This window comes from Corvus cornix, chromosome 1A (genome assembly GCF_000738735.6).
Source record: "Corvus cornix cornix isolate S_Up_H32 chromosome 1A, ASM73873v5, whole genome shotgun sequence".
In the NCBI taxonomy this organism is placed as follows: Eukaryota; Metazoa; Chordata; class Aves; order Passeriformes; family Corvidae; genus Corvus; species Corvus cornix.
This window is the reverse complement of record NC_047057.1, coordinates 13787247-13803542: the sequence shown is the minus strand read 5'-3', so window position 1 is coordinate 13803542 and position 16296 is coordinate 13787247. Positions and strand designations below refer to the sequence as shown.

The following is a 16296-nucleotide window of genomic DNA, read 5'->3' as shown; positions in this document are numbered from 1 at the left end:
CTCTCAAGCTAGTAATTTGCTTCTTTTGGATTTCTCCTCTTAGGATTGTACAAGACTGCAGTTGATTTGTTACTTCTATCTTTAGGATTAGGAAAAAGGAGGAGGACAAATACACTGATGAAGGTGATACAGAAATTACACATGGATACTCAGTGCTTGCATGCACATACGTGCACATGCATTTATGAACAGATACTGCTACAATCCTTTATACTCACAATCTGCTAATCAGCAGATCCTGACTGAAGAATTTGGCTAAAACTTTTGCTGTCAAAAATATGATTTCACTGAAGTTGAAGTATGCCACAAAAGAATTGCTGATTGAGTTACACGCTCAATTAAAGAAAACAATACGCCCAGTTCCAAAATGACATTTCAAAACAGAAACCTATTGTTTAATTTACTAAATGCTTCTTTGAAAACCCTTACATCTTGGGCCAGTGATTTCAAAAGACTTCTTTTCCTTCACTGTGTTTTCCATGGGAGGTACTGCAATGTCCTGCTCTGCTTACAGATTTGAAGCCTGTCTGACACTGATCTTCAATGCAAGCAGCCGTGTCTGCACTGACTTGCAGCCCTTCACCTTGGCCTTGGGCCATCTGTCTGCATGAAGGGAGAGTGATCAACCATTTGTCTTGAGGGCATTTCCAACTCAAAGTGGTCAAGGCATCCATAAACTCAACATCTACGATTTTGCAGTACAAAATGAACTACTTTGCCAATTTCTTGTCATGTAAGCATGGGGAAGCCACATAAAAGGAGTTTACAGGACTTAGTCTTTCCCTACACCACATATACTATGATAAATAGAGTATAAAGCTGTTGGTAGCTACTGAGCCATATCTGAAACACTTCTGCATCCCTAGCCATGCCTATATGTTTCTTGTTCTTGAAAAAGTTTGGATTAACCAGGCATATGCGAACACTGGATGTATTGTAGCTACTCAGGTTTTACATCAGACTTAGGAGTGTGCTGGTTGGGGCCAAAATCTCTCTGAGTGAAGCAATACTTTGCAGATGGTGTCTGAGTTAGCCTGTTTAGGTACAGCAGAAGCAAAACTCCTGTAACAGCAGTCTTAGTCCTGGACAGCATCTGAGTTACACCATGGCCACAGGAATAGTTGGACATAACAAAGGAGGTGTTGGAGGAGCAAGAACTCTACTCTGGCTAGAAGTGATGCTTTGGTCAAACACAATACTGGGCATGATGTGCTGGATCATTCTGACATGGTGTTTGCTCTGTTTCTAGCAGGTGATAGGAATCAAGGTATCTCTGGTATTCACATCCCAGTTCATTGGCAGTCACAATTGAATGTCACAGGAATCCTTTTGGTGCATGTGCACCCACCATCATGAATGATGGATGCATAACTCCGGTGTTCTTCCATGAGCTATTTGCCAGTCCTGTGCCAGTCTTTTCTGGTCTGTGCCAGCTTGGAGGTCCTCCTTTCCTTTCACATATATCCTGCCACTGTCACTATGCCTTTGTCCCTTTAGGATGAAGTTGTGCCCTTCAGTCAAAGAGACTGAAGCCAGCAGGTTCTTGGCAGGCAGGCACTGCCTGAGGCAGAGGTGAAAGCTGGCACTGAGCTATTTGCCTGGTGGCCTGCAATGTTCAAGGTGCTCCTCACTGCGTAGAAGGCTTTATATGATCTTGGCTTGGGCTTGCTTTCTTTCTCTTGAGAACTGGCCACAATCAAAGTGAATGGAGGGTTTGATCCTCATCGTGCTATAAAGGGAGGGTGCTGTCTTCAGTGGCCTTGGACATGCTTCTTGCTGGGATGTAAAAGGCCTGGTGGTGGTGTCCAGGGCACAAAATACAGGACTCATCCACTAGAAGTGTTAGAGATGGTTAGGGTTTGAAAGCTGTTGTGGTCCAGTGTATGGTTAATCTCTTGGGAGGATCATGAAGAAAAGGAAGAGCAAGTATGAAACCAGCACTTTTGAAAGCCATTTTATATACATTTCATTCAGGGGACTGAGGTAATTCAAAGCCAGGATTGCCTGCTTCTGGGCTTGATAGAAAATCCTAAAATGGAGAAATAACCCACAGTAATGTTTCCAGTTGCCTTGTACAGTTTTCTCACAGTCCTGCAAAGCTCGGTTTGGGAGTTCGGTAGGACTGGAAACGTGATGATTCTTCCAACTGTTGTGCTGCATTTAGAATAAATTACTTCTTTGCTCTTATCATCCCCTCACAGGCAGCTGCAGAGTTTGGGTTTTCACTTAGCAAACAAGTTAGTACCTAAATTCTTTTCTCTTCTTCCCTAGCATTTTCTGGTTCCAGAGATTTTGGAATCCACTTTGCCATGTAAAGGTTACTAAAGCCATGTCATCTGCTTTTCCCGAATATGCAGGTATTCAGGAGTAGAATTACCAATGTGGGGTTAGGTTGGTTTTTTTTTTTCACATTAAGCCTTTTAAATCCACAAGTAAATATAGTGATCTGATTTGCCAGCAGCAAGTATTCATGTAACTTGATCAGACCTCAGGATCTTTGAGAAAAACCACATGCCATTTAGCTTCTTTCTATACAGAGGAATTTGGACAATTCATCATTATACCAAGGGCCTTATTAGTTGACAGAAGGGTTAACTGACCTTCAAACAGGAACTCAACGGTTTGCCTGCAGGGAACATATTCCATGGTGAGTTGACTACTTAAGCACTTTCGATGTAAAGTAAAAACAATCTCTTGTGTCAGGGTATAATTCAAAGAACAAAGGACCGTTTTGCTCAATTGTGCAGGCAGCAGAAGTTATTTTTGTCTCTTGCCTATCATATTCACATTGCACAAGAAAGTCGTTTTGTGGAGGAGTGATTTGTTCTGATGAGGCTCTTCGTGTAACTTTTGAACTGAAGACCACCACTGTGTTCTGGCATTGAAGCAAACAATGTCCAGTCTTGAAAACGGCTTTGTGTTTTGCCCTGTTTTCAAGGGGGCATTTGCTTTGGGTGTTTGAATTGATTTATGGGCCTTTTTGAGCCATTTACCTCCTTTGAGAACGCCTGGTAAATGGATGTGTAAGTGAGGGGTTTTATCAGGTATGCCAGTTCTTTTCCTGTTTAGGGAACATGTGCTTGACCTGCTTCGGGTGCACTCTGCTATAATGGTAGGTAGATGATGTGCATATTTTCAAAGCCTCTCTTTTTGTTGTTTGCTGCTGTCTCTTTATTAAAAGCTTTGCATGTTGGTGGTGTCCTCTGCTGCTGCTGGCTCCTGTGTAATTAAGGAGGTCAAGTGGCAGCATGGAAATGCTTCTCCTGATAGCATTATTGCATACAAAGCATGTCTGTGCTTTCAGCAGTGACAGTGCATCACTAAGTTAATTGAGTAACTTCTCTCTGTGGTGGGTTAGTGCCAAAGAAGTGCATTTCAGGAAGGAGTGAATACTAACTCCCAAGTTGGTGCTTGAAGTGTGAAATAATTTATATATATATATATACACACATCTGTTAAATGTCCTCATTCCCACTTGAGGGTGACAAACAGCATGTAGGCTCTTGGTCGTTAAGACCTCAGGCAGGGCTGCCCATGACCACATTCTTTGTTCTATTCCACTTGTCACTGCTAGATTTTTTCTGATTTTCTGTACACCCAAAATGTCAGCCCAGTGCCAGACTCCTCAATGTGTGTTGTGAATGTTTTCCCACTGTCTGTGGCAGGAGCATGTTCTGAGCCTGTACCTCTGCCTAGAAGATCTCACAAGGGCTTTTGCTCCATAGATTTGTCCTGTTCTTGGAACTCAGTTGACTGTTACTCCTGTGCTGGAGGAGACAGTAAATGGTTGTTCCTAAATCAATTTTCCTTTTTCACTCATGGTTTGCTCTTAAACCCTCTGCTATCTATGTGCCTGCCTGCCATTTCTTTTCCTGTCCCGAGAGCCTTGCTCTACTCACTCTTCATTGCAGGAGTGAAACTGGGATCTTTGTTTTCTCTTGCTATCCAGTTGACATCTGAACATTGCCACAAGTGGTGTCCATCCTTGCTTCATTATTGTTCCTATTTCCGAGATATGCAAATCCTGGTCTCCCCTAGAGTTATTTCCCTATCTCTCTCCTCTTTCTCACTCACACTTGCTTCCCCCATACACAAGCAATACATCCATAATTAGCTTTTTATAATTCAGACACTGACTATGTCTGTATTCATTTCGCCACTTTATTATAACTGATTTTTTTTCCACCCTGCCAATATCACAGTCATTTCCCTCTCCATGGCCTTCACATGTGCCTTTTTCTCCTCCCAGCGTGCGATTGCAACCCTCGTGGCATCCAGACCCCACAGTGCGACCGTGCCACTGGGCAGTGCATCTGCAGTGAAGGGGTGGAAGGGCTGCACTGTGACAAGTGCTCCCGGGGCTACTCGGGCTTCTTCCCCGACTGTGTGCCGTGCCACCAGTGCTTTGCCCTCTGGGACGTGATCATCAGCGAGCTGGCTAATAGGACCCAGCAGTTCTTGGACAGGGCTAATACCCTCAAAATCACTGGAGTCACTGGCCCATACCAGCAGACGCTCAACACGCTGGAGGAGAAGCTCACGGAAATTAAAACCATCGTCGCTCAAAATCCAGCAGCCGAGCCCCTGAAGAACATTGGGAATCTCTTCGAGGAAGCAGAGTGAGTACACTTGTAGTTATATGGATGAGTCTGTCTTGGGAAGGAGTGGGAGTTCCAGTGAGCTGAGATTTACTTGAGTGACTGATGTCCCCATGCTGGGCTGAGGGCGCTCTGGCTCCGCTCCTCTGGCTGGGCAAGGATGCTGTGCTCCTGGGCTGCTGGAGCACCTCGCCATGCTCAGCACTGGCAGTGAGTGTCCATCCCGGGAGCGAGCAGAAACCTGGCCGGGGCAGGCAGGAGCAGCGCAGCTGCCACGTGCTGGGCTGGGGTTGTCCTGCCCCCCCTGCTCTTCAGGCAGCTAATTACCACAGAGCCACTCATGCTTGCCTTGCGCTGCCCCGGGGCAAAGGACAAACACAGCTATTATGTGAGAGAATAAAGAGTGGGAGAGATTAAATTCCTGGATTTCCGCATGTAGCTGATGAGTTGGAAACTTGGGCTCCTTTCTGAACTCTGAGCACGTGTGGGGGGAAAGCATCAGATTTATAACAGGGATTGTTTCCATTTTTCTCAGGGTGGAAGCCTTGTATTTTTTTTTTTTAGGGCTAAGCATACAAAAGATGGTAGTCTGGTGATGGGGCAGTCTAACATTAAGTAGGATTACAGAGGCTTTCTAGCCCTGTCTGCAACTGCTCCAGCTTGCTTGTAGCATTGTAAAGGGAACTGCACAAAGCAAAGGGCCGAGGATTAAACCACGAATGTCTCAATTAGGAATAGTTTGTGTCCTACAGCTCCCCTCCCTCCTGCTGGAGAGCTGGGGATTGCTGCTGCTTTTGGGCTCTGTGTGTATTAAGGGAGGCCAGAGCAGCTGAGGAGCTGCTTTTCCCTAACATACCTTATGTGTATCTGTTCTTGCTCCTCTCTGGCTGTATTGAAAAGTACTGGGCTTTGGAGGAGTCCTGGCAAACAGCAGGCTATTGGGCAGAGATTGAGAGAGATGTAAATTGATCTTAGATCTTAAATACTGCCTTGATTCTTTTAGAATGAGGAAATGCTGGGCTTGATGGGATCACCATGGCTGGGAGTAGCTTCCTATGCCCACTTTTGTTCCACAGCAGCCTTGACATGTAATATTCAGTTGCTTTTCCTTTTAGGGTTATCCCACTAGCTAAAGCCTGCTCCATGGCTCACTGAGTGAATGCTTAGAGCAGGAGGTTTTCCTTCATAGCCCTGGTGAGGAGGGATCTTTACAGAGAGTTTAAAGAATCCATTGTGTTAAAACTAAGCCTCCCCCCTTCCTGCTTCCTGAAGTTCAGATCTGTCCGATGAGCTCGTAGTAATCAAAACTACATTTGGGCTGTGTGGGATGGGAAGCAAATTATGTATGGATCATAGTAGTCAACTCTGACCTATGCAGTTGCCATGATACAAGAGCATTACACCAGTCCTCTGGAATCTGCCTCCAGTTAATCTTACACAAAGCAGCTGTTCTCTGAGCGATTTGGTGCTTTGGGTTTTCAAATGTGCTGTAGATTAAAAAGTAGTTTTGTGTAATAAAGGAAACAAAACAGTATTCAAGGTAGGCATGTTGTTACAAATCACTTGGAGCTCCACTGAGGGAGGACAGGTCCTGCCATGGGAGAAGATGGGTACATCTCTAGCCACCACTCTTCAGTGACATATGAGACATATGACCCTTCCTTCTCCCCCTGTTGAGTCCTGTGCCTGTTTTTCAGAAAGCTGACAGCAGATGTTACAGTTAAGATAGCTGACATAGAAGAAAATTTATCAGCCTTAGCAGCAAAGAGCAATAGCACAGACACTGACCTGAGCGCGCTGGAGACAGATGCCAAAAGTCTTGACCACGTCGTGAAAGAACTTGCAGAGCAGCTAGAGTTCATCAAGATCTCTGATGTTCGGGGTAAGTGTCACAGGGAGAGGGAGAAGGCAGCAGGATGTCCAAAGATTTAATTAGTGCATGGGTTTAAGTACCAGATTAATCTTCTAACTTGCAGTAAAACAGTTCCTCAGGGACAGGTTCTTCTGTGCATTAGCAGAGTTGCTGATGCAGCAGGAATTTTTGCCCCCTCACCCTGTCTCTTCCTCTGCACATAGCAATGCTGGCTCAAATTCTTGGGGCACAGAATCATCTTAAGGTGTCGTGCTACCATCATTGTAGATGAGACACAACAGCAGAAAGTGCACCACAGACTTCAAAGTACACTTGGACATCCCCCTTGCTCCCCCCAGTCTGTAAAATTGCTGTTTCTGGTTGAAAAAAGAGAGCTCATGGTAAAGGGCCCAGTTCTTCTGAGCCACCCAAGCCTTGCATGTCCATTGGCACACTGAAATGGGCCAAGAATCAAAATTTGCTGGAGAAGGAGGAATGTCACCAAGTTATTTGGAAAGCTGACTTCAAAGAAAGTATTTTTCTAATTTTTCTTACAAATTTCCTGGTTTGCAGGAAGTCTGAGATTGTTTCCAGTGAACATGGGATATTGCAGAGTGAGGCGAGTAGTATGTACAACAGGGGAGTCCCTGACTTTTGGCATTCTGCAAAGGAAAGCTACCCCAAGGTGCAGAGTATAGCCACCCCCATAGAGTCCCTCACACCCACACAAGGCCTTTCCAGGAGTTGTCCAAAATCAACAGTTCCATAAATCAGCATCTTTCATCAAGTAGTTGTTTCTTAGGAAGGCTCTAACTAGTTTCCAAGCAGTGACTCCATAAGCCAGACATCCCAGGACAAGTAACAAGAATTAATGGGATGAGGGAATCCTTAGAAAACAGACTGTTCCCCTAAAAACCCTAAAAGACCATATCTCCTTTTGCCCTTAGGGCAAGCAGAATTCAGTCACTAGGGTCAGAGAAAGGCTTAACTTCAAAGTCCGGCTTGACACACCAAGCAAAAAAGCAACCTTTCTTTCTACAACAGGCTGAATTCTGTCGTCCTTGCAATGGCACTGAACGCAGCTTCCAAGGCCAGCGTTTCATTTAATGTGATGTATCGCTAACCCCGATGTGTCATCTACTAACATCTATAATACACATTGCTAACATCTATAATATACATTATTTCGGGTTACTTAACAGAGTTCTCATCAGCTCCCTCTGATTTCTGCAGGAGCCTTGGATAGTATCACCAAGTATTTCCAGATGTCCCTGGAGGCAGAGGAGAGGGTCAATGCCTCCACTGTTCATCCCGATAGCGCCGTGGAGCTGTCAGCACAAACGCGGCAGGAAGTGGAAGACTTAATCAATGAGAAGGAGGCTCAGTTCAGGGCTAAACAAGAGGAGCAGTCGCGCCTTCTGGATGAACTCGCCGGCAAGCTGCAGAGCCTGGATCTCTCCGAGGTGGCTGAGAAGGTACACGGCTGAGAATCGCTGGGCTAGAACCCACAGCAGAACCAGAGCTGGGTTTGTGACGAAGCAGCAGGCGGGGAGGAAGCGGAGGGCGAGACAGTGTGAGATAGGCAGTTGGCTCATGAAAAATGCGCCTTGCTTGGTTGAGCAACCCCCTGGTTTTATGGGCTAGAACTGGGCTGTTTAAGTGGTGGGCTCTGAGACTACTGGCTTTCAAAGACCAGCCTTTCATGTTGGTCTTCCTCCTACTCTTCACAGCCCCAGCAGAGCACCTGTTTTTGCATCACCCCTGTCCTAACCTAATGTCCTTTTCTAGAGATGGAGTTCCCACGTGCAGAAAAGTGTGATAAATCTGCTGGGCTGAGAGCCATCCTCTTAAGCCTATCTCGAGTTCAGTGCTTGCTTTCCCTAGCTCCCCTCTTCCCTTCTGCAGCTCTGTAGGGTATGCTCTGTACCTGTACAGCGCCCGGCCATGCAGCGCTTCTGCTCACCCCAGCAGGTCTCAGCATCACCCCAAGCTCATCCTCCTGCTCCAGACAAAGCAGAATTTACAGGGAGCTGGAGTCAAAAGGGCATTTTCTCTGTTGAGAGTGCCTGCTCATCTGTAAATATGATTAAGGGTGGCTTTTTCTTGGGAGAGGCTGGGTGTTCCCTCAGTTTCTCTTTGAAGTTGGCCAGCTGCATTCAGTGAACAATCCCTGAACAACCCCGGGTGAAGGCAGGCTGCAGGACATTGCTCATTAACTCCCCTGGGCAGGCCAGGCCTGTGGTAGGAGTGAATTTTCACACACTGATTGTCCCTTGTCCTTTACAACTAGTCATCCCTCCCACTCCCTCAGCCCTCCTTTTTTCTCTGGAGGGAAGAAAGAGGCATCTTTTTGTTTAGTTTCTCTTCCCCTACATTCCTGCCCTGACTGTTCTTGGGGCCTGAAAATCTGGGGTAGATGTTTATCAAGGCAATAAATACTGAGTTGCTTGGAGGTGTAATCATGAGACACACACACATCTTTCTGCTTTCTAGCTACTGCTGGGTTACATGCCAAACAGGTAAGAGGGACTCATTTACACTTCACAGGAGACAGCTGCAGCTAACTTGGCTCAGGCCCTAGGTTTTTCCAGGGAGGTTTTTTGGCTGCAAAACCTCAGATAGTAACTATGATTTGGCAAAAAGAGGGGGGGGCATGAAAAGGTAAAAGAACCTCACAAGAATGAGGAAAATAATTTTCCCTCTGGTTAAATCATCTCCTTCGTTATCGAACAATTGACCAAGTCGTGGATAATTTTCAGGGCAATGTTGCTGATGGAAATAGTTTCACTTCTTAAGAAAAAAAGTTTGCTCTGAAATTTTGTGGTAGAATAGTGTCCTACTGCAGCCCCCATGCAGCCTAGCAATGGAAATCAGGCTGTGACTGCTTCCCTTGTCTCCTGTGTCCCTGCAGACGTGTGGCACTGCTCCGGGAGCCTCCTGCGCCGAGTCCGAGTGCGGGGGTTTGAGCTGTCGAACGGATGAAGGAAAGAAGAAGTGTGGAGGCCCCAGCTGTGCCGGGCTGGTGACCGTAGCTCACAATGCCTGGCAGAAGGCTATGGATTTTGACAGAGACATCCTCAGTGCGTTAGCAGAAGTTGAGCAACTCTCCAGAATGGTAATATGCCAAATCAATTGTTAAGATAGTAAAAAAGAAAAAAAAATCATTCTGTTGTAACACAGACACTAATTGGCAAAGTATGTGCTGGTTTTCTGCAGAAAATACTTCTTTTGAGTTGTGTAACTTCATCATGCTTGTAAATATCCTCAGAAAGGGGGCTTGCTAAAGTGAAGCTTCATGTATAACTAAACATCAGCCTGAGTTGTTTAAACTAGCACTGGTGGTATGGATCAGGGCCAGCTTCCAAGTGTTCTGTGAGTTTTATGAGAAAAAGCATTCCATGTTACTATTGCTTCTGACTCCAGATGAATTGTTTTAAAACAAGCCCTAAAGCATAAGAAGATAAGAAAGCAAGCCTTCCATTTTCCTCTCTTCAGGTTTCTGAGGCAAAACAGAGAGCAGATGAAGCAAAACAAAATGCACAAGCAGTTTTGCTCAAAACCAATGCTACAAAAGAACAAGTGGACAGAAGCAATGAAGATCTGAGAAATCTTATTAAACAGATTAGAGACTTCCTAATGCGTAAGAACCTTACATTTTAATTGTATTTTAATTCTGGGTTTGTAAAAACTAGCTTTACATCTGCATTATCTTGCAAGGGTTAGTGCAATCGTTGTCATCCTTCTCCCCACCTCCGCCATACAGACAGTGTGTATGATGAAATCTGGAAACAGGAAAACTAAGAGAAAACCAAGATAATAAGAAAGTGAGAGCAAACTGTGACATGTTCTTGTGTGCATTTCAGCTGAGGCTGTTGTACTGCTGTACTTGGCCAAGTATGTCTGTAAGTTCTGGCTAGAAAGACAAAGTAGTATTTAAGGCAAAGGAAGTCAGAAACGGAGTGTTTCTCTCTCTGTAAGAAAGCAGGTAAAGGTTAAATAAGAGCCTTGTTCACCAGCAGCCCATTCCATGCCTGTTTGCTCAGGGCTGACTATGCTGGGAGCACAGATGCATCTACATGCAGCTGTTGGTTTTGTTTCCTGTGGGCTCGGGTCCCCCCAAGCATGGTGCAGCTGAGCATCAACATCTTCAAATGGCTTCCAAGAGAGCTATGCCAGCAGGGCCTATACACCTGCTGGGCCTCTCCTGAGAGGGAAGTCTCCCCTTGGGAAGTAATTTTAACACCTTGATTTTCCATAAATCTGGGGAGGAAGTCTTCCATGATTTTCCTTCTTAAGGAAGCAGCTGAACAAGAATTTGAGGGCTGAGATGTGACAGAAGGAAGCTTTTACTCACTTCTTTGTCATTTGTGTCCATCTGCTAGAAGACAGTGCTGACCTGGATAGCATCGAGGCAGTGGCTAATGAAGTGCTGAACATGGAGATGCCAAGCACTCCCCAGCAGCTGCAAGCCCTGACAGAAGATATTCGTGAGCGTGTAGAAAGCCTTTCTGATGTTGAGGTCATTCTGCAGCAGAGCGCTGGAGACATTGCCAGAGCAGAAATGCTACTGGAGGAAGCTAAAAAAGCGAGGTAGGCATCCCTGTTTCCATCTTATTGTGTCAGAAAACGCAGTTTAACTTTTCCCTGATGTAACTTCTCATTCCTTCAGTAAGGGGCAAAACCAGCCCAGTGCAGCATATGTTCTTTTTCCAGTTCCAAAGTAAGAGCATTTTTAGCATTAACAGAGTCTTGCTCCACAGCAAAGGTGCAACAGATGTTAAAGTCACCGCAGACATGGTGAAAGCAGCACTGGAAGAAGCTGAAAAAGCTCAAAATGCAGCTGAAAAAGCCATCAAACAAGCTGATGAAGATATTAAAGGAACTCAAGACCTGCTGACTTCAGTGAGTTCTTCATGAGTATTTCTTAAGATAATAGAAACAGCACCAAGTCTGGTGCTTTTAAACAGATGTAAACCTGTCTAAGGAAAGCTCTTGGGTACTGCAAAACAAAGACTGCAGTTAAAATGTATCTAAACCATTCCTGCCTTCACATCAACTTTTGAGTGAGTGTGACAGATGCTAGGGGACTATTTGCTCATGAACAAACCCAACTAGACAACAACAAAAAAAACCACCAAAAGGCTTTTCTCACCCTGTATCCTGCACCAACCAAGTTCAGTGAGCAGGACTGTTGCCCTCTAACACAGCAGGTCTGACAAGACCCCTGGCAAGCCCCAAAGGTTGTGTATTTGTATGCTCAGTGTCATCCACCACTGCAGCACCAGACTAAACTAAACAAATGCTGGATTGAAGTGCCAAGTCTTGTCAGATAAAGTATTTTCAGATTTCATCTCAAAGCCCTCATGAGACCACAGTGCTATCTATACTTATGAAGCTTGGTCAGTTTAGAAGTTTCACAAGTCTGTTATCACATGATGGAGTCAAATGTCTGAAGTTTTGTCAGTGGATTAATCAAGTCTTGCATGTATAATGCAATCAAATACTTTTAAACCATATTCCTTAATGCTTTTGCAGCCCCATATGTACTGTTCTCAAGCAGTGAGCTTTTTCACCCTGACCGCAATGGGCCATTTTTAGCAAAACTAAAACACCATCTTTAACTCAGATCTATGGACACAAACTCCGTAGTTGAGCAGGGTTTATGGAGAAAGTTTAGTATTATATCCAGTGTCTTTTGAAAGTCTCTCATCCTTCTTTCTCTTAGATTGAATCTGAAAATGCAGCATCTGCAGAAACACTGAACAATGCTACCTTACGTCTGTTTGAGCTAGAGAAGAGTGTTGAAGACCTTAGGCAAAAGGCTGCTACAAATTCAGAGAATGTGGGAAATATAGAAGACAAAATTACTAGTGCAAAACAAAATGCTGAAGAAGTTAAAAAGGTGAGAAGCGCAGGAACAATCCTAAGGAGAAGCCAGCAAATCTCCCCCAGGTTTGGCTAAAGGGACATCAGTGAATACATGTGATCCATCATTTATTGTTCATATTCTGGGGGTAAAAATTACTCCAACATTTATGCTCTTACCAAAGATACCTACTTTTTAGTGTGGTATCAGACCCTGAGAGAGAGGGATGTATTGAGAAGTTTTCAGGTTCTGAAATAGCTGTGGGAAACCTGTCACACTGTCAGCCTTTCATAGATAGGTTTCTGTTCCTCAGCTTTACTATCTGTCATAGGAGGACTGGTAATTTTTTTTCCCACTTGTGTATTTACGATTCTAAGACAGCGATAGGTTCAGGACAAACTAACCAGAATTCGGCATATACAGAATTAAGCAACAGGAAAAATAATTATTTTAACATAAAACTGAAGTAATTGCTAAATATCAGAGAGGCAAGATTTTCTCTGTGAACATATGGCATTGCTCCCAATGTTTGCTACACAATTTTGTAATAGCAAAAGAATGTTCATTAACGAAACAGTTGACCAGTCTGCCAAAGAAGTTTCATTGCTCCCATCTCTTGTCTGTAGTTAGTCCCCCAGTCTCCAGAGAGCCATTTTCTAACAGGAGAGCTGCATTATCCATCAACTCAACAATATCCAAACACTAAGTAGTATTTCAGGTGCTGTCAAGTAACCACAAGAGAATTCCAGTGCTGCTATGGTTTGTTGTCTTGCTTAATGGTTGAATTTAGTTGGGCCATAGGACTTCTTAATCTTAACCCCATAACAAAAAGCACAGCTGAGAAACCAAGCTCACAACTTCTCCAGCACCTTCACCAACACCAACGGCAGCTAGTTCTGTTCTTCTTACTGAAAGGGTAGCAAGGGTATTCCTCCCCACTCAGCCAGGAGCTGAGTGCCATGTGTAGCTTTCCACCTGTACTAGGGGCCCTGGCTTCCATTAGTTACAGAACCCTGTAACTGAATCCCATAAATCTCTGCCAAGTGCCAGTATTGAAGCTGTAAAACAGCCACAGATCTGCAAAAGAGTAACCGATGATTCTTCACCCCAGCTCTTAGTCTTGGACAAGAAGTAGAATATACCCTCACGCTGGTTCTGCTTTCGTTAACTGAGCTCCCAGCGAAGTGTTTCCTTGCACCCGGATCAGTGAAGGACAGAGGGAGGAAATGCCAACTCCCCCTGTATTGGCTTCGCACGGGCTCCATCTTGTGCTTGAATTTGGAACAGGTACTCAACAGCGAGCTGAGCGGCAAGTACAGAACGGTGGAAGAGCTCATTGCCAAGAAGACAGAGGAGTCGGCTGAGGCCAGGAGGAAAGCAGGCGTGCTGCAGGATGAAGCTAAAGCCTTGTTGGCTCAAGCAAACAGCAAACTTCAGCTGCTCAAAGGTAAGGCTGTTCTGAGGAGGTAATTTGGCACCTTAGAACATGAAGCAATTTCACACTGTTAAACCAGCTATTCATCAGCAGAAGGGGAAAAGAAAAGGTACTTACTTGTTACTGAGGCATGATCTGCTTTCCTTATTCTTATGGACACAATACAGTCTTTTGAATCAAAGATATCTATAAAATAAGCTGAAACTTACAGGTGAGACACAAACTTCTGGCATGGCACCTCTCACTGTTCCCAGAACCACCACAGGCAAGGAGCAAAAACTACTCTGCCTAGGATGAGGACTCATCTGTTCCAGCAAGACCCCCATCTTCAAGCAGTACTCCCCCCACCCCACCCTGGAAAGCTGTTAAAGCAAAAGCTAATCAGGACACAGGAGTTCCAGTTTACAGATTTATTTAACATTTACTGTTGACAATGAAAGTTGATTGAACCAGGAAGAGGCAATCTGCCCCTTGGTACCAGGGGCAGAGCTAAGTTTTCCTTCTGGTTTTGCCAGGCCAGGAACTCATTCTTCCCCTCTTTGCTACTCCTGCACAGTTACAGTGACTTGCTGAATGGTCTTAATCATCATAAGCTAAAACATTTCTCCATTCTGTAAAAGCCACCATAGAGCAAAGAATGACAATTATTTTAATGCTCAAAGTATACTTTTAGATCTCCACCTTTGGAAAATAACTTCCTTGTTCCTTTACATCCCTATATTAAGGAAACAAAAAGTTGCCATTCCAGCCTTTGGGGTTTTTATGGGATTTTTTGTTTGGTTTTTTGCTATTTGTTTGTTTTGTTTGGGGTTTTTTGGGGTCTTCTTGGTCCCAATCAGATTGGCTTCCACAGAAAAATAAATTTGAATAGTAGTTTATCCATAACTATAATGATTGACATTTCACTGCATTAAAACACCATGAATTAAGCTGGTTTTCCCCTTCCTTTGCTTACAGATTTGGAAAATACATATGAAAACAATCAAAAAGTTCTGGAAGACAAAGCCAAGCAGTTGGTGGAGCTGGAAGAGACAGTTCGCTCCCTCTTACAGACAATCAGCCAGAAGGTTGCTGTTTATAGCACCTGCTTATGAACAGGAACAGGAAGTGCTTGTGTTCAGGATGGAGTTTACAAGTATTATACTAGTTCTTTTTGACATTACACTAAGACCTGATAAGGTGAACAGGTTTTATATTGACTTTAAAGTCACAGAACCAAAGACAAGTAACTTTTTGATGTTGAAAATAAACAGTACTTTTGTATCACTGTATGTACCTAGTATGACTCATTAAGTTCCTTCTTATTTTCAGTAGCTGCAATGGTACATCAATTAATCCTTTAGCAAGTCTTGTTCTTAAACTGGTTAGAGATCTAATAAAAATCTTGGCTGGAACTATGTAATTCTAAAGAAGGGTTCCTATTACTATGAAATATAGGATGGTGACTCAGACCAAATTACCATGGAATGAAGAAATATTATCCATGTGTAGTTAGTTATGCCACAGTACTCAAAAAGGATTGTTTACCCCCTGCATGATACCCATTTAGGCATAAGACCAGTTTCATGTCACTGATTATAAAACACTTGATATGTAAAGTGAAAACAGAGGTCAGCACTGAAAGTGTGAATGCACCAAATTTATATGATAAACCAAGCTTGGAATCATAAAATAAGCAGAGTGGGAAGGGGCCCACAAGGGTCATCAAGTCCAACTCCTGGCCCTCCACAGGATGCCCCAAGAGTCACCCCATGTGCTCAAGAGCATTGTCCAAACGCTTCTTGAACTCTGTCAGGCTGGTGCTGTGACCGCTGCCCTGGGGAGCTGTTCCAGTGCCCAACCATCCTCTGGGGGAAGAACCTTTTTCTAATATCCAACCTAAACCTCCCCTGACACAGCTTCAGGCCATTCCCTTGGGTCCTGTCACTGGTCACCACAAAGAAGAGATTGGTTCCTGCCCCTCCTCTTCCCTCAAGAGGAAGTTGTAACTGCAATGAGGTCTCCCCTCAGTCTCCTCCAAGCTGAACAGACCAAGTGACCTCAGTCGTTCCTCATATGGCTTCTCCTCAAGGCCCTTCACTGTCTTTGTTGCCTTCCTTTGGACACTCTCTAACAGTTTAATGTCTTTTTATATTGTGGTGCCCAGAACTGCTCCCAGCAACCTCAAGGTGAGGCTGCCCCAGAGCAGAGCAGAGCCAGACAAGCCCCTCCCTTGCCTGGGTTCAGATGCTGCGCCTGATGGCCCCCAGACATGGTTGGCCTGCCTGGCTGCCAGGGCACTGCTGACTCAGGTTCAGCTTTCCATTGACCAGGAACCCCCTGTCCCTGTCCACAGTGCTGCTTTCCATCATCTCATTCCCCAGTCTGTCCACATATTCAGGTGCAGAATCTGGCACTTTCCCTTGTTGAACTTAATCTGGTTGGTGCCCAGTTCTATAATTTGTCAAGGTCTCTCTGCAGGGCCTTTCTGCCTTTGAGGGAATTGACAGCTTCTTGCAGTTTTGTATCATCTCTGAACTTGTTCATTATCCCTTCCAGTCTTGCA

At 44.5% G+C, this 16296-nt stretch overlaps 1 protein-coding gene across 1 annotated transcript in view; it reads left to right on the top strand.

Annotated features, from left to right (window-relative positions):
- LAMB1 (laminin subunit beta 1) overlaps positions 1–15031 on the top strand; it is a 42153-nt gene extending 27122 nt beyond the window's left edge. Inside the window, exons 24-33 of the mRNA XM_039570162.1 lie at positions 4250–4619; positions 6296–6480; positions 7684–7925; positions 9362–9565; positions 9946–10090; positions 10833–11040; positions 11211–11352; positions 12176–12352; positions 13604–13763; positions 14709–15031. Coding sequence (XP_039426096.1) covers positions 4250–4619; positions 6296–6480; positions 7684–7925; positions 9362–9565; positions 9946–10090; positions 10833–11040; positions 11211–11352; positions 12176–12352; positions 13604–13763; positions 14709–14845 — 1970 coding nt within the window. The 3' untranslated portion in view covers positions 14846–15031. The remainder of the gene's footprint in view (positions 1–4249; positions 4620–6295; positions 6481–7683; positions 7926–9361; positions 9566–9945; positions 10091–10832; positions 11041–11210; positions 11353–12175; positions 12353–13603; positions 13764–14708) is intronic.
- Positions 15032–16296: the final 1265 nt, after the last annotated feature.